The sequence below is a fragment of the Serinus canaria genome, chromosome 14, assembly GCF_022539315.1.
Source record: "Serinus canaria isolate serCan28SL12 chromosome 14, serCan2020, whole genome shotgun sequence".
Taxonomy (NCBI): Eukaryota; Metazoa; Chordata; class Aves; order Passeriformes; family Fringillidae; genus Serinus; species Serinus canaria.
In genome coordinates, this window is record NC_066328.1 from 8,372,107 (window position 1) to 8,389,912 (window position 17,806).

General features: G+C 52.1%; 2 protein-coding genes across 2 annotated transcripts in view; both read right to left on the bottom strand.

The window, feature by feature from the left end:
* Window positions 1-3,279: 3,279 nt before the first annotated feature.
* On the bottom strand, window positions 3,280-11,961 carry CLEC19A (C-type lectin domain containing 19A). Its single transcript, XM_009092122.4, has 5 exons — window positions 11,869-11,961; window positions 6,083-6,248; window positions 5,490-5,583; window positions 4,537-4,669; window positions 3,280-3,781 (listed from the first exon to the last, which is right to left on the bottom strand). Exons 1-5 carry the CDS (start codon window positions 11,957-11,959, stop codon window positions 3,702-3,704), a joined length of 564 nt encoding a protein of 187 aa, XP_009090370.1. The 5' UTR covers window positions 11,960-11,961; the 3' UTR covers window positions 3,280-3,701.
* Window positions 11,962-15,966: 4,005 nt separating this feature from the next.
* SYT17 (synaptotagmin 17) overlaps window positions 15,967-17,806 on the bottom strand; it is a 34,370-nt gene continuing 32,530 nt past the window's right edge. Inside the window, exon 8 of the mRNA XM_030229475.2 lies at window positions 15,967-16,290. Coding sequence (XP_030085335.1) covers window positions 16,094-16,290 — 197 coding nt within the window. The 3' untranslated portion in view covers window positions 15,967-16,093. The remainder of the gene's footprint in view (window positions 16,291-17,806) is intronic.

The window sequence follows — 17,806 nt, forward strand, 5'->3', positions numbered from 1 at the left end:
CATCTCTCCCTGCTGCAGACATTTGGGATGTGCCAAAGCTGTGGGATTTAACATTAACCCCATTGCACAGATGGGTAACATGATTTATCACAGGGCTTTGTGGCTTGGGGTTTTTGGTGATGGGGCTCACTGCTGCAGCCAGTCTGTAATGCACTCTCTGAGCTGCTCAAAGCATGGTTTTGGTCCCGAGATATTTTTGTTCTTGGTCAAAGGGAACCACTCTGTGGCATCCTGGCCTCAGGGCAGGAGCTGAACCACTGCTCAGGCAATTAAATCCAAGGGAAATGCACAAGAAAAAGCTCATGATTCAGCCGTGCAGCCCTTATTCTCCCAGTCATTTATGGGAGGAAAAAATCTTAAGTGAATTAATAGAGGAAAGGACAGCCCAGCTCAGCCAGACATCGAAGCAGTCAAGATAATCACTGGGGAGGAAAATACCCACCAGGCTGTGCCAGGGCAGCACCAGCGTGCCCACGAGCTGTGACATCCATGTCCTGTGTCACGCATGTCTCAGGAAACAATCAAAGTAGGAATAAAAGGAATCAAAGGGTCAGAAGCGCAGGCAGGCCCATCCCTCCCCACTTCTGTGCCATGGCTGGGGGCAATATTGCCTCTAAGGCTCTGAAATGGGGTACAAGGAGGGTAAGGACTATTTTGGTTCACTCCCAGGCTACTTCACACACTGTTCACACTTACTCCAGCCTTCATGCATTACAAAAGAATGTGTTCAACCCCTAAGAAAATCAGTGTCATAAAAAGACCCTCGGGAATCAGTCACTTGCAGATGGTGTGCAGGAAAGGTGTCAGAGTCCTGCTGCTGCCAGGTTTCCCATTGTCTGCACCACAAAGCAAGTCAGAAGGGAGAAATTCAAGATTACAAGGGAGTGAGGGGTTATGGGACACAGAGAACAGAAAAATAGAGAAGTTTAGCCTGGAATCTGGAGCTGCTCCAGGCCATGTAGAGTCTGGAACTGTCCATGCCAGGAGAAAGGGCATGGCCCATCTTTCATCAAGCCAGATCCACTAGAAGTTCATTAAGGAGGTGAAAACTCCTGTTGTTTTCTGAATTTTATTTGATTACTGTGAAACAGAAGACACTGGCAAGGACAGAGGGCTGATTTTAAAGTAAAGACCCTGGAGCCAAAGGAGAAAGACAGGGGGGATGGGAAACAAAGCCCCTATTAACTTTGGTCCTGACTTTCAGGTCATGCATGTTCAGTTCTTTTTACCTGGAAATGAAGATGTTAATTGGAGGTGACAGCTTTCATTGGGCTCCCCATTAGAAATATTTTTAACCACAGTAGGGCCCAGATCTTAAAACGCTTTCCCAAGGGAAGGTTTTAACCTTTCTTTTGAAACATCTCATACCACTTGCAGGGAAAAAAGACAGTTGTTTGGCTCGAGGCATACCAATCCCCAGCCGTGATGAACTCCCAGCTCCTCTGGACAGGAGACACAGCAGGAACAGGGAAAGCAAACTGGGGAGGGGCAGCCTGGAGCCAGCACCGTGCAGCAGCATCTCCCCGCTGGTGGCTGTCCATCCAGCCCCAGCCCTGCCCTTGGGACAGGCTCGGGCACGGCCAGCCCCAGGGAACACTGGGCTGTGCTGTCCCCACCCCTGTGCTGTGACAGCTCCAGCACAGAGCCAGGAGCACACCCCAGAGCCAGAAGCTCATCACACACGTCCTGCTCCACACTTGGCTCTCCAAACCCTTTTCTGCCACAGACCACATCAGCTTTATCCACCTTGCTGCATCCAAGAGCTTTCTTTTTAAACAGCTGGTTTCTTCAGATACTGTTATGATCCATACATTATTTATTATTTTCAGGTGAAACAAAAGCCTCTAGAAAACACATCCAATGCTGAAATCCAGAACTGAAACTACACAAATGGCTAATTTTCCATATAAATATATGAATAGTGTGTATATTAATTCTAAAAATACAATAAAAATAATATTGTGTCATTTATATGTATTATCCATTTATTATATATATATATATATATATATATATATATATAAATAAAAAACAATATCAGGGACGACAGTACTTTCTTATTTTAGAAACTTGCTCCAGCACACACATTGCACTTACAACACCATTATTACCCCCACCAAATTTTCCAGTTTCTCTCCAAGTGGATACATCTCAGCTGAAAGCTCCACTGCCATCAGAGGAAGCAGTTCCAAGCTCCCAGTGGAGCCCCAGCTACTGACCTCAATTGCACCCAGTGTGATCACTCTGCAAAGGCTTTATTTTGGAATGCTGTATTTCTAAGATGGTGGCATCAAGGGGGACCAGACCATTTTATGGCAATGCTTTACTCATCTTTGCAGGCAGTAACTGAGATGGCCAGTTGGCCACAGACCCTGTGGCTTTGCCAGAGCAGGGGCAAAAGGGACTCATGGCTGCCAGGAGGGGGCAAGGAGTCCCTCTGCACAGGGCTACCTGCAAAGCCACCTGGATGACACAGGGCTGTGAGGGATCAGCCCGGGATCCCTGGGGAGCACTGGATTTATTGTGTCTGACTGGCTCCAGCAATGCCCTTGGAGCTGTGTCCCCTAAGGAGAAGCCTGGCTTTCCCTCAATAGTGCTGCCTTTCCCTTGGGCCCTGGCACCAGCACAGCCCCACTTACACCCAAACCCTGCAAATCCATCCCAGTCCAAGCAGGAGTGTCCCATCTCCACACAGAGCAGTTCAAACAAGGCACAGGAGCTGCCACAACCATACACACCTCCCCAAAAACATTTACCTGGGAGACAGAAGTACCTCTGTGGTGCCAGTGCAGCAGAAGACACCAGTGAGGACTTAGGGAGAAAACATCACCCCAGCAGGACACAGGGGAGCAGGAAACTCTGCAAGCTCTCCCCAGCCAGGACTGGCTTGTGAGGACTGGCTGGTGTGTGAGCCCTCACCTGCCCTCCAGCTGCTCCAGTGCTCTCCAAGCAGCCAGGGCCAAACCTGCTCAGGGATGTGCTGGGCTCTAGGGCACTGCCTGCCCCCCCATACCCTCCATGGTGCCTCTGTGCTTGCTGGGGGCCAGGCATAGAGCAGGGTGAGCACACAGGCTGCCCCATGCACCCCAAAAACCACTCGGGGTCTATAAAATAAACTTTCCTAGGCAGCTGCTTTCCCCCAACACACCTCTGTAACACAGACCAGGTTGGGGAAAAAACAACTTCTTTCACAGGAAACCCCAAGCCCCCAGGGAATCACTGCTACTCCAGTGCAAGAAAGACAGAGGAGCCTCCAGCTGCTGTTTGCCGTTTATTTTAGCAGAGAGAAAAAGAACATGGACAAGAGGCATTTTGCATAATTTAACAGAAAATAATGCTTGTCCTCCACTCTTCACAGATCAACAGGCAAAAGCATTTCCTACACATGGCTATTTTTGGGTGCTAACACTTTGGTGTACTGGTAAAATCACGGGTTTCCTCTAACACGCTGTGATGGCTGATCTGAAATCCAGAGCCAGACTCGGGCTTGGAGGCTCCTCTGCTCTTGAATGCAGCTCCTGTCAGTGTGAGTGCCAGGCTCATCCTCACCGTCCTCCAGCAGGGATTCTGCAGCCAGGGAGTGCCTGGGGATCCAAGCAGCTCCACGGCTCTCCCAGCCCATGCCATGTCCTGACTGCTCTAGCCCAGCACAGCTGGAGAGGTGACCCAGAATGAAGGAGGTGTGGGCAGCACCAGCAGCCTCAGTCCAGGGCCAGTGAGGGGATCTTGCAGACAAAGGGGAAGGCTCTGCCACAGGCGTTGTCGTTCCAGGAGCGCAGTGCTACCCCCCATAGAAACACAAGGCATTAGCTGAAAAAAGGCAAAAGGAGGGAACCATGCACTGCCCCTGGCACCAGGACCTCTGGCCACTGTGGGAGGCTTTCCCTGGATGTGCTCCCATTTGTGTCACTCACTGTCATGCTTCCTCCCAGCATCCTCACCTGGGGGATGTGAGAGGGGAGGCTGGGCCCCAGCTTGGACTTGGTAGTGGAGGGGCAGCTGCAAACAAACACAGCCCTGTTCCCCCCAAATTATCCACAGGCTGCCCATGGACAAACATTTAGGTACATCTGGGGGGCCTGGACACACCTGGCTGGTCTCACTGGCAGGGAGGGTGTGCAGTGGGATTTTTGCACAGGCAGGGTCTTGTCCCACTTCAGCAAGATGTCCTGGCCCAAGCATGGGAGAGATAAGCTGGCAAAACAATGAGTGCTCCCACAGGTTTCCCGTGGGGGAGGGGAAATGGGGAAATTCAACCTTTGACTAAATTTGGTAAATCTTCAAGGCAGCTGATGCTCCTGCCCTGCTGCTACTATGGGAGAGGGAGATGGGAGCAGAGGGAAAATGAGTATGCATGCATGCATGTACATGGTGAAAAGGAAAACACCTTTTCACTGTAAAGAAAAAAAGAACATAATACTAAAAAATTAAAATGCAAATCCTCTGCCTGCCAGCAACCTCTTCAGAAAAGCAGGAGCCATGGTGGATTGAACTTATTGCCACACAAATAACACTGAAGGTGCCCTGGGTGCTCACCACTGCTGTGTCTGTACCAGATCTGCACGCAGTCCTCCTCCTCGGGGATGGAGTGGATCCCATCGTCAGGCTGGCTGCCATCCCAGTACTGGTAGTCGTAGGAGGAGCCATCAGTCCACTCAAAGTGACCCTCCTGACACGAGGCCAGCAGAGAGAAGCTGTCACCACAGAGTTGTGACTGCAGAGGGTGGGAGGCCACCCCCATGTAGTCCCCACCCCCATCCTCTGTGAAACACAGCCCAGGGACATGGGGAGAGACTGTCACCATTCAGCAGATCCCATTCCCATTCCCAGTGCTACACAGCCCAGGGACAAGGACAGACACCACTCAGCAAAGTCCAAACAGCACGTTTTTACAACTGGAAACATGCCAAGAATAGCCCCAGGTTTCACAGTGTTCTCACCAGAGGAAGCCCAGAAATCAAATCTATGTATTTTTTAACATCCCCATCCAGTCCTACATTCCTTTTCATTTTCCATTCCTTTTCCAATATCTACAAAAAATTTGCTGACATGAGACTGTTCTCCTGATGGTCTCCATTTTTCTTTCTAACATATTAGACTATAAATTTCTAACATGTCAGCTTTCAAAAGTCACAGAGTAGCACAAGAGAGCAATGGAACTCCGTGTTTTTTGACACTGAAGAGCTTTTCAGTTTATTTGCTCTTCTTGGACCAGCAGTACAATAATCTTTCTATTAATCCAGTAATAAAATGTAATATGAGTAATTATTGGTTAATCTATTAACTCTAGTAACACTTCTCTTTTAAAAGCAGAATGGAATGGGTGAAATAACAAGTTTCTCCATGTGCTGCACCACAGACTCTATGCTACCTCCTGATTACAGGGATATAAGGAGCAAAGAAGCAAACCAAGTGGCTTTCCAGGAGGAAAACACAGAGAGGTGAATTTTCCAAAGCCTTTTCCCACCAGGATTCCAGGGAGCTCCCACCTGCCGTAGGTCGTTGAGTCCTGTCCAGATGTCGGTGGGGATGCCGGGCACGCGGCTGTTCACCAGGTCGTACACAAAGACGTTTTCTTCCCAGCTGCCAAAACAGAGCAGTACAGGGCAATCAAGAGGATTTGTCAGCAAATGGTCAGGTGTGTCCCTAAGCACTCACCCTACCACAGGACCCATGGGCAAATGGGCTCCCTGCTTCCTGCTGCTGGTGGTTACTTTCCCAGGTCTGTGCAAGAGGAGCGTAGTGTTGGTGAGAGCTGGGGGAGAGGGAATAGGGAAAACAGCCTGTGTAATCATGCTGTACTTCTATCCCTTTTTCAAAAGTAAAAAACCACAGTTTGGGGCAATTTAGGGAATACTATGCCAGTTTTCCTGCCAGTCCAGGAAAAGGCATTTATCTTCTATATTGCCTTTGTGTGACCTGTGCATCAGCCTTGACTGGGCCACTGCTGCAGAGGGATGTGTAGGCTGGAGCACGAGCCTGCAGCTGACACAGAGGCTGTGATGTGGGAATGGGACTTTGCCCCCAGTTTCCTTCCTCCCCAGGCTGTGCCAGCGTGGGATGATGTTTCTGCACAGCTCACCTGTGGATGGAGGCCAGCTTGGCTGACCTGATGCCAATGGAGAACTCAGCACAGTAGAGGTCAGCTTCAGCCCAGGTTTTGTTGATGGGGAAGTAGCGGTAGCAGTGGCCTTCATACTCTGTCCAGAAGAGTGGGCAGGAGTAGGCATGGACAGGCTCAGGCATGGCTGGGGGCAGAGCAAAGGACATCCAGCAGCTGGTGATGAGACAGCTTGGCCAGGAAGCTGAGCAGGTGATGGAGGCAGCAGTGCCCAGCCCTGCTCTCCCACCTCACCCAGACAAACCACCAAACACATCCATTGGAAACCCAGCTGCTGCAGGAGCCTTGCAAAAGTTTGCGGAAGTCAAAACACATTTTAAATAAGTTGTGGGTTCCTCGGTTTCAGCATCTGTCTAAATCAGGAGGGACAATGCAAGCTAGCTTGACATCATTTTAGGCAGAGGATGCTTAAAATAAAAGCACTGTCATTTGCTACTGGGAAAACCAAGATAAGGGTTCCTCTTGTCTCTATCAGCACCACTGGAGCCACTGTGCTGGGAGGGGAGCTGACAGCCAGGGCTGCAGGGTTATGGCCTCCTGCAAGGACAGCCTGCACCTCCTCCCCCCAGGGGAACCCCCCTCCATGCCCTGTCCCTGTCCCTGGATGCACGTAGGCACAGGATCCCAGCCCAGGAGCACGTGTGCAGCGGTGCCAGCCTGTCCAACAGATATCCCACCACAGATAACAGCCTATCCAACAGGTATCCCACCAGGAGATAAAAGCCATGCTGCTGCTCCTCCTCCCCTGCTGCTTTTCAGCACAGTGGGGAAGTTGTCCCAAAAGAGGCCCCTGTGGGGGCAGGATGTCCTTTTGTAGCTGCCACTGTCTAAACACAGCAGTGGCATTAACACGTTGCTCCAACCTACTCCATGTTCTGCTCCCTGTCATGTGGGACCCTCAGGTCCCTCAGACTGAACTCTCTTAGCTGCTGGTTTGTGAATGTGGGGGGATTGCCAGCCCCCCAGAGCCAGTTCCCACATCCCCAGGGAGCTGTGGTCTGGGGTCAGTGCTGCTGTGGAGGCAAGTGGGGCAGTGGGCAGGGTGGGCGTGCAGGGGGTAAGGGCAGATGTCAGATGCCATCAGACCATCCAAGCAGGTAACAGCCTCAAGCTCAGAGAGGTCAGGGTGGTGCCACCAGCACTGAGGGGCTGGGGGAATGGCTTTCCCCGAGGCTGGGAAGAGCAAAACTGCCAGCAGCAGCAAGGGATGTAGCTGTGGCAAAGGAAGCAACAGCACAGAGAATAAGAGAGGCAAGGTGAATCCAAAGCAGCTGTGTGAGCATTCAGAGAGCCAAATCATTCCCTGTGCCAGCGCTGGCAGCTCTGGGTGATAATTTAATCTTTCATCAGCTCTTTCCACATGGGGATCTCTGACTGTTCTACAAACAGCCAACAGCCAGCCCACGGGGTCCCTGCTGTCACACCCCCCTCCCAGGTGACAAATCACAAATGCAAAGAGCATTTCTGTCTCCTGCAAAGAGCTTTTTTATCTCCTGAGCAAGGCCAAGTCAACTGCCAAGCCCTGTGGGGCTGTCACCCCGTCAGCCTGCCTTGGGACCCCCAGCCATCCCTCCAGAGGAGCTGAGACTGGGGGCGGCTCTGCACCCAACAGCAACAAACCCTTGAGGGGCCCAAGGGGCTCTCCCATCCTTAGCAGCACTAATTATGGGCTCTGGAGGAGAAAAGATAAGGCCTGCTGGGCTGGAAGAGCAAAATAGCTTTTGGGGAGAGTGGGTAAGATAAAGGCAGCTCAGCAGCAAGGCAGAGTTCAGTTCTCTGATTCACACCCAGCCATAACTGCACTGGGAAAAACCTTAGAACATCCCGAGGAGATGCAAAATTACTTCAGTGTAGCAACAGAGTAGGACCAGGAACTCCAAAACTGATGTGATTCCTGAGAGCCAAGCCCTCCTCCAGTCATGATGCTGGCCAGGGTTCCCTGTCTCCACCAAAACCAAAGCAGAACAAGGGTCAAACCTTCAGCATGAGGCTTCAGCTTTACCACCAGGTCAGAGGTGAGGCACGTACCCCCAGTAAGGACAGCCTGGGATCTGGTCCTGGCTTGCAGAGACTCGAGGTTGCTGTTCCTTCCTGCCAAGGATGGCCCAGAGGTCTGTGCCAGACAAGGCACCACCAGCTGTTCCAGCAATTGGGGTTTTATTTTAGTGCCTTGACAAAATCCTCACCTCTGGCAGCATGGTGGCACAATTCACAGGGCTTCACCCAGCAGCATCCCCAGCAAACGGAGCCTTCACTCCCCAGTGCTAATTGCAGTGCGTGTCCCACTGTCCTTGCTCAAAGCCAGGCACCCCAATTCAAGGGAAAATCATCCTCATGTTTGCTCAGAGCAGCTGAGAGCAAGTCAGAAATTGAGACAGCCCTGCTTTGTTATTCCATACTGGTTCCCATTAGGTAGCATTAATTTGATGAGCTTCAGTGAACCAGAGGTGCCTGAAGGAATTTAAGGTTAAATATACCAAAAAGGAAAATATGGGAGGTCAGCTTTTAATTAGCATCTCTTCTGTTAGGTCAGGATCAGAGGCTTTGTCTGTCTCTTTGGAGGAGAACTACTGGTCCCAGTTTTCCAGGCAGGAACAATTAGGGGAGCTGCTTTCTTTGAAATATTTGTAGCAGAAAAACCATAAGAAATCTGATGTAGGGTTGTGAGTATAGGAGGCGACTCGTGGCTCTGCAGGAAAGCCTCACAACCCAAGCCAGCAGCTGTGTGTGGTACTTTGATCTAGAAGGTGACAGGGGAACCATATGGGGGCTTTTTAGACCACATCTTCACTTTTAAGGAAAGTGAGAATTTGGTCTAAATGACCAGCAAAACATCAGCTCCTCCACACAGGGCAGGATCAGCACCTGCAGCATGGGGGTTTCCTACCAACGCCAAGTCACTCCACCCATTTGTCCCCAAATTCCTGGTGAAAAATGACTGCAAGAATCCTTTCTCCCTTTTTTTTTTTTTTTTTAATTGACAATGCAGCAGTTTTAAAGGCAGGACCATGTTTTAAAGCAGCTCCAGCAAAATAAATGTCCAGACATGGCTGAGAATAAGATTCAGATCAAGCAGCTGTTATTAAGTCAGAAAAGCTGGAAAACAAATATTTGGGGTCAGAAATAAAGTTTTGTGCTCTCTGCATTTGTGCCAAATTGGAGCCTTTCTATTTATTTACTAGCTGAGCCCCACTGTAGAACTACCAGGAAAATCACTTTTCAAAATCTTACAGAAGCTGACACTGCTCTGCCAAAAAAGTTTCACTTCCCCAGAGCTGGCATATTTCCAACCAGAAATAATTAACTGAGAAAATCCTAGTCAGGTTCACAAGGGCTTCTCTTCATTTCAGGATGCTACTGGGGAAAAAAAAAACCAACCTACCACCAGCTGCATGGCTCCCCTGGACTCAGCTGGTGAGAAGCAGGTTTGCTCCTGAAAGCTACATCCCAAGGAGCAATGCTGCCTCATTTGCAGGGATCTGCAGGTCTGAGATGTGAAATCTGAGGCTAGGACAAGGTTGGCAAGAGAAGCCCAGGCCAAGGAAGGCTCCTGAGGGGTGCAGCTCCATCAAAGGGTTTTGGACAGCAGACCAGCTCAGGTCAGTGCTGGCAGCAGATGCTCTTCTTGTTGCAGAGAATCAAAGAACTCCATTTAATCAACAGCTGACAGCTTTCCTCAGATCTCAGAGGTGCTAGGAGACACCCCTTGGCACATCCACAAGCTAATGCTGCCATCTGACCTGAAAAGGCAAGTGAGCCTCTTCAGCTCTTGGCCAGCAGCTGGGTTTGCAGAGCGCCCATCAACACCCCAAAGGGTCATCTGAAATTCATGTCAACAGAGAGAAGCTGAGGAGATCCTGTCATGTGGAAGTCTGGGGCCTTCCCAGGGCAGAGCCCCTCCACCAGGACCCAAGGGCTGTGGTGGTGAGTGAGGGATGGGCAGTGGTCCCAGCTGGCAGAGCTGGGGCTCAGGACCCCATCCTGGTGCTCACCAAGTCACCCCTGCCGCAGCAGGGCTTTGCCCAGGCTCAGCACTGCTGGAGCTGGGGGGAGCTAGAAGGGCTGGGTGAGACAGCAGGGCTGGGACAGGGGACCCCCAGAACCCATCCCCAGGATGACTTCAGCAGAATCTCACTGTGGCTAAGCTGGGGTGCCAGCTGAGCCAGAGGTCCATCCCACCACGTACTGCCTATAGAGCAAACCCACAGAATAAGCATTTAAACACGGGGTTGGAGGGCAGGAGGATGTGGCAGGGACTAAGACAGTGCTGTTGGGATGCCTCCACTCACCCATGGCTTTAGAAGCAACTCCTGAAGCCCTGACATTCCACTCACCATGGGCAAACAATGCCACCTTCATGTTACTTGCAATATTTGTTTTTCATTAACAGATGAAAGAGTCTCACACAGAGCTTCCACCTTTGAAGGATGTGATCAGGGGAGGGACCTTGGTCTCAGTGTATCTGGGGGTTGTATGGAGCTGGAGGGGAAGGGATGTCCACTGATGGACAGGAATCTCACAACTGGGCAATATTTTACACACCCTGAAGGGTTTTTAAGGCACATGTCACAAGTTTTCAAGTAAAATATTAAACATCAGATGAAGCACAGATGAAGGACAGCTTCTCACACCAAGGGCATTGCTTTATAAAATTCTTTAATGAAACCAGGCTGGTTTTACAGCTTCAAATCCTCTGTATGTTTGGAGTTGTGAGGCTACAGCCAATACCAGCAGCAACGCTCTTGCAGCTGGCACTGACAGATAGAAGTTATCTTGCAGAGCTTTCTCCTCCTTAATTAGTTTTGGCAAAGCTCCCACGGATTAGGCGTCTGGCAGGAAAGCCAGGCTTGTATCGATCCCTTTTCTCACGATCTCACCAAACAGCACTTAAGGAATCCCTTTCCACTCAGTCCCAGTAAACCTAACAGGGCTCTAACAAACTTGCTGCAGCAACTCCCACTTGCACTGACACCATGGAAAAGTTTGGAAGAAACCCAAGTGATATTCAGCAGTCAGCAGCAGCTCGGAGCAAAGAAGGGGAATAAGGGAGAATCCCGTGTTTGTTTCACACACAGTTAAGTGTGAATAAACGAGGAGCCCTGATGGCACTCACTTTGTCCTGCTGGGCTGCATGGCCACAACCCTGCACCTTTCATGAGCGTGCCTCATGCAGCAATTCCTGCCACAGCCCTGCATCCTCCATGAGTGTGCTCGTTCCTGCCACAGCCCTGCACACTCCATGAGTGTGCTTATTCCTGCCAAAGCCCTGCACCCTCCATGAGTGCGCTTATTCCTGCCAAAGCCCTGCACACTCCATGAGTGTGGGGCATTCCTGCCACAGCCCTGCACACTCCATGAGTGTGCTCATTCCTGCCACAGCCCTGCACCCTCCATGAGTGTGGGGCATTCCTGCCAAAGCCCTGCACCCTGGTCCATGAGTGTGCTCATTCCTCACACCGGGCCCGCGGCAGGGCACGGCCCCGAGCCGCGGCAGCGCCTGTTGGCAAAGGCCAAAGAGCTGACCTGGCACACAGAGACAAAGCCAGCCCAGAGACCTTTGGCATCCCGAAGCAGGCACCAGGGCTGCCCTTGGCGCGTCCCCATGGCGAAGAAGAAAGTTGATTTCAAGGGAAGTCAGGGATTTCTGGAGCAGGGGGAAGCCAGCTGGCGGCCCTGCGGGGGGCTCACGCTCCTTCCCTGCCCCAGCACCGCCGCTGAAGTCACGGCGGCCGGCGCCGAGCACTCACCTTGGCTGATCTTGATGTTGGTCTGGGGGAAGGCCTGCGCGGCCAGCAGGGCGGCGGCGAGCAGCGCGCACAGCGCCCGCCCGAGGCCCATGGCCGGAGCCGCGGGGCCCGGGGGTCGCGCAGGGCTCGGGGGTCCCACCGGGTGCGGGTCCCGCCGAGGTCCGGCCGGCGTGGGGGTCCCTCCGGGAGCGGGGGTCGCGCTCGGGCCGGGCCCCGCGGCTTCTGGCGCGGCCGCCGGGCGGGGCGGATATAGGGGCCGCGCTGCCCCCTCCCCCGAGCGGCGGCTCCTCCGCAGCCCGCCCCCGGCCCCGCTCCGCGCATCCCGGACGGGACCCGCACCCTCAGCACTGCCCAGCCCGCCCCCGGCCCCGCTCCGCGCATCCCGGACGGGACCCGCACCCTCAGCACTGCCCAGCCCGCCCCCGGCCCCGCTCCGCGCATCCCGGACGGGACCCGCACCCTCAGCGCTGCCCAGCCCGCCCCCGGCCCCGCTCCGCGCATCCCGGACGGGACCCGCACCCTCGGCACTGCCCAGCCCGCCCCCCATCCCGGACGGGGCCGGGGCCGGAGCCGTGGTCCGTGCGCTGCCCCAGCCAGCTCGGGCGCACGCTGCCCCCAGAGCGCTGTTGTCACCCGCCAGGGCCGCAGGCGATTAAGGACACCATCCCTGCTCGCCCCCTCGGGTGCAGCCCCAGGCGGGTTTAGTGTCCCCATTTCGCGGCGGCCCTCGGACAGCCCGTCACCTCGGCGGTGACAGACGGGACCCCGCTGCTGACACCGGGGAGCGGCGGCTGCGGCAGCGAACACACGGGGAGGGAGGCTGGGGAAAGGCTCCCAGGGCTGCAGGGCAGGGGGGCTTATTAACACGTCAGTGCCCCACTGTGTGCTGCGTTTGGTTTGGTTTGGTTTGGTTTGGTTTGGTTTGGTTTGGTTTGGTTTGGTTTGGTTTTGGGGGGTGGGGTTTGTTGGTTTTTCTCCTGTGTTTGGTTTGAGATTTTTTCCCAGAGCAAGGCAATGCGCTGACACACTTAAACAGCCTGGAAGAAGGATCCCCCAGCTGTGCCGGGGCTCCGAGGCTGTTTCAGGAATTCACTCTCTGCCCATCTGCCAGGTCCGTGCTGGGTCCATGCCGTCATGCAGCAGAAAACTTGATATGATACAGCAGCCTGTACCAATATAATCCAGCATGTCTCCTTCCTGTGGTCAACATTTTGTTAGACATAAACTTCAGATGTTTAAAAACACTGCATAAAATCCTTTTCTAACTGTTTCACTCATAAGGGAAATAGTACAGGCACAGATACTATACAATTTAGTGGTCCTGTTCAATTTCCAATTTATGCCTTAAATTAGCACTGAGGGAGCTGCTTAGGAACACTCTCAATGCTGTTCCCTTTTCTTTCTTAGCTACAGATTAAAATTTTCAGCATTTTTGACCCATTTTTAGAGATTCAAGTACAAACAATCTGGGGTGACACCAAGCTTTCAGTACACTTAAGCATCCAAACTTACTCCAGAGACAGTAACTCATTCAATCGACTTTTCTATATTAACTTTTCTTCATATTAAACAAAGTCTTTTAAGAACATCTCCTCCCTTCCATACATTGATCTGAAATTATCTGGCTCAAAGAAAAGCCTGCTGCTATGGCAGAGCACTAAAAATGAAGGAATTTGGATTATTAGAAGTCAAGACATGCCCTTTCCCTTCTTTCCTGAGTGCCATCCTTAGACAAAGCCAGTGTTACAAACAACTTTTAGCAAACTATGGAACAAAAATCTTTGAGCATATTAATCTACTCCCAAAGCACAAATATTCATGTTTAAAGAGGGAGCAGAGATCCTGAATAATTTTTATGCTGGTTTCTAACAGCCAGACTCGTGGCAGCAGCATCCCCCAGTGCAGCTGGGAGCTCTGGACTGCCCCTGAGGCACAGCCCTGAGCCTGGCACAGCAGCTGGCACCAGCTTTGCTGGCAGCACTGGGACAGCACAGGCACACCGTGCATGCAGTGCCAGCTGCAGCTGCCCCTGGAGTTACCTTCCAACTTCACCAAACATAGATGTGCTTCACCTGCTGGCTGCAGCCCCAGGAGCACGGCCTCAATTCCTCCCTCCTGCTCCTCGGCCTCCCATGCTGTTCTGTTTGCTCTGCAGGCCAGGAGCTCCCCAGTCTGCTCCTGTTCTGCTCCTACTGACCTTCCCTCTGGGCACCCTCACCAATTTTTGGCATCCTGTGTACATGACTGTTCCTCCTTGTGGAACAGACACCTCGTGACTTCAAGGACAGACTCAGGCAAAATTATTTTCTGTTCATATTTCATCCCCAGTGCTGAGCCAAGCTTGTGTCTGCTCTCACGGATGTCCTGAGCTCGTTCTGCTGTCCACAGGCCGCACATGGAAGAATATTAATGTCAACCACAGTAACTGCTGAAACCACGGCCCCTTGCCAGATCCTTTGTGAGCTACAGGCAGAGGTCAGCCTCCCACAGCACACATTTGCCCAGGACTGCCCGTGGGGTCCCTCTCCACTGTGGTTTTTTGATGAGACAAACCAGGAGGATGCCAGAGAACACAGATTTGCCATCAACTTCACCGCAGGACAGAGAAGTAATTCCCCTTGCAGAGAGGCAGGTTAGAATCAATAGCCAGCATCCACGGTGTGCTCAGAAAGAGGATGGCACTGGACGGCCCTGAAGGCACCAGTGCCCTGCTGCTAACACAGAGCAGCTGTGCTGGGGAGCAGCAGGGAGCCAGGTGCCACGGGCAAAGTGCTGAAGGGATGCTGATATCAGAGTAACCACACAGACCTGCCCTGGAGCAGGAACACCTGGACAGCAGCAGGGGTTATTGACCCACACACTGACACCTGCCCAAGCAAGCACTGAGCTTTTTAGTATGGTTGGGTTTTTGTTTTGTTTTGCTTTTTAAGACTCACCTGTCCCTAAGTGTAGCAGCTAAATAATAAACAGGTGAAATAATCATGTGTATTGTTATTCCTTTTTAAAAATCAAATTATTAAAAGCACAGGAGGTACTGGGGTTTCATTTAATGACTAGAGGATGGAGATGAGTGCTGCTCATCCTGCCATGTGCCATCTCCGGAGTCTGACACGTCCAACCCCCAGGGTGTTATTGGGGTCTGGATGGGAAGCACCATGACCAGACCAAGGCATCCAGCTTGCTCTCCACACCCACCTCCAGCAGCAGGTGCCCAGTTTCTCTCAAACTGCTCCCAGTTCGTCTGCAGTGAGTGACAACGACGTAACTGCAAACATTTTGGCTTTGTTTCTGCCATAAGCATAAGTGAAGGAGCTCAAAACAAATGTAATTCAACAAGTATCACCGCAATCCATGTGGCACAATTAAATAGAATTTTATTTTCAATAAATATACCATCTCCATCATACCAGACAATAAGCTGTGGAAAAATAAAATGTACACAAGCAACCAACAGGACAGCCTGACTGTAGCTAAGTTCACTTGGTGACCTGAAGAACTACCTGGGTAAACACACACAACACAGAAAGAGCCACTGCAGTCTGTGAGAGAATTAAAATTGTGGCTTCTGGATCTTCTTAACCGCCAAAGTCCCTGGAGCAGGTGTTTTTATGCACAGCACATGTTTGAAAGGATGTGAGCTGGTTTTCCCAGTACAAATGCTATTGGAAATGTTTATTTTGCTATATCAGCACTGAATCTACTGCACACACAGACTGCTATCGAGACTGGCAGGTCACCGCTGACGGGACATGGGATCTGTCCCACGTGGGTACACAAACACACACACTAACAGCAGCTTAATTCTGTTAAAACTACTACAAGGACAAAACTGCAGTCAGAATCGATTTCACCACAGGTTCTACCGTTTAAAAAAATATTCTAGCCTAATTACCACGTTCACCAAAGAGAGCACACGGGTACTTATATCTCCGAGAGGATGAGCCATGGATTTGGACTGGAAGGACAGCAGAGGCAACTCCCAGCTCCTGCACCCACTCCGTGCTTGAGCTGCCCGGCCCCGGGCTGCGAGCAGCCAGAGCCCCGGCCCAGGGGCACAGCTGGACCCAGTGGGACACAGATCACTGAGGCCAGCACAGCCGGGTGCCAGCACGAATCCGACGGAGCTGCCGTGGGGTGCGCGCAGGGATGAGTTGGGGTGCTTCAGTGGTCGGTTTGGTTCTTATCTCGTCCGCCCGCCCGCTCTGGCTGCCGTCGGTCACCCGGCTCATGTCACCTCGAGGGAGGCGGGCGAGACGCGGTCGCAGTCCTCGCGGGAGCGCAGGCTGTGCCACTGCTCCACGGCCGTGCGGTGCGCGCTCAGCATGCGGCGCCAGTGGTTGGACTCGGGCGCGCCCGTCGAGTACTGCCCGATGACAATCCTGCCAATGAAGTCGTTGCTGCTCTTCACGTTGTGCCCGTACACTGGGGAGAGCAGAGACACACACCGGTCAAGGGAAAAGCGCCGCCCGCCCAGCCACAGCCCTGCCCCAGGACACCAAACACAGATGTCCCCCACAGCAGGTGCCAGGTGCCAGCGTTGTTGGTATGAACTCAGATGCTGAACTCAGCATCAGAAAAATGTTAGAGAAACAGGAGCTTGAAAGGAATAAAATAAGCTGTACTACAGACTGAAATACAATTCAAATAAGCGAGACACAAATCCACAGTTACCATGGTGTTTACCATGAGTAGGTAATGTAGATTAATAAAATTATTTGGGTTGGAAGGAACCCCAAGGATCATCTTATTCCACCCCCCCTGCTGTGGGCAGGGACACCTTTTACTGGAGCAGGCTGCTCAAAGTCCTGTCCAGCCTTGAAGGAAAACTACATCATATAAAGAAGTGCCAAAAGCTCTGCCTGGGCATCATGAAATCACAAAAGCAGCCCAGCAGCCTGAGACTGGGGAAGTGCAGAAGCAGCATCTCAAAGTGCCCTCCTCCAAACACACATTGCACAAAGCACTCCAGTGCTAATCTACAGCCTGCCCAGCTCCAAGACAGGCATTACACAGGGCCAGGCTGTCAGCAGGGTGTTTACACAGCAACATCTGCCATAATTATCACTGCAGCTACTTGTTAAATGTCCAGGAAAGCAACTGAGGGAGAGACACCAACCCACCACCCTGTCCTTTGGATTAGCCCAGTCTCCTGGAAGGAAAGGCTGCAGACAGCAGCAAACCCTAATGATGGGCCTGATCCTGGGAAAGGCTGAGCCCTCCCACCAGACAGCAGCAAAAGCACTGTGAGTGTTGCAAACTGAAGCCCTGCCTCAGCTCATTAAAAAGTTGAAATGAAGTCTTTGCAAGCTGAAGCCAGGATATCCACAGGCACTGCCTGGAATATTAACGATTAAAAAATCTCCTCAGGAAAGAGAGGGATTTTTAAGGACAAATGTCTACAGGAGCTCCAAATCCAGCTGGGCTGGTGCAGCCAGAGCATGTTCAGCCTGGAGCCCCTGCCAGCAGCACCAGCTCTGTAGGGCTGCTGAAAACCAGCACTGGCAGCAAAACAAGCTGGGAACCCCCATGCCATGGGAACCCCCATGGCATCCCCCTGATGTGTGCACAGCCTGGCAGGCAGGCAGGACACCGAGCACAAGGCACTCAGCCTCACTCCCCACCACACACCTTTGTCAGGGCTGTGCATTTCCTATGTAACACACGCCTGAGGGACCAGCATTACTTTAACCTGCCCCTCTGCCATCTCCACACCCTGCAAGGCTGGTTCCTCACCTCTGCACCAGTCTGGGATCGTGCTCTGGGTACCACCTGCCAGTGCAGTCCTGAAATCAAGCAGTGCCAGGTTACAGCTCACTTCATCCCTTCTGACAGCTCTGACACACACAGTTTATGGGCAGAGATGCTTCTGCTCACTAAATTACCTGTGGATATTTTAGGTGACAGCAAACCTTCAAAAGCCCAAGTAATTTGTTCAAAT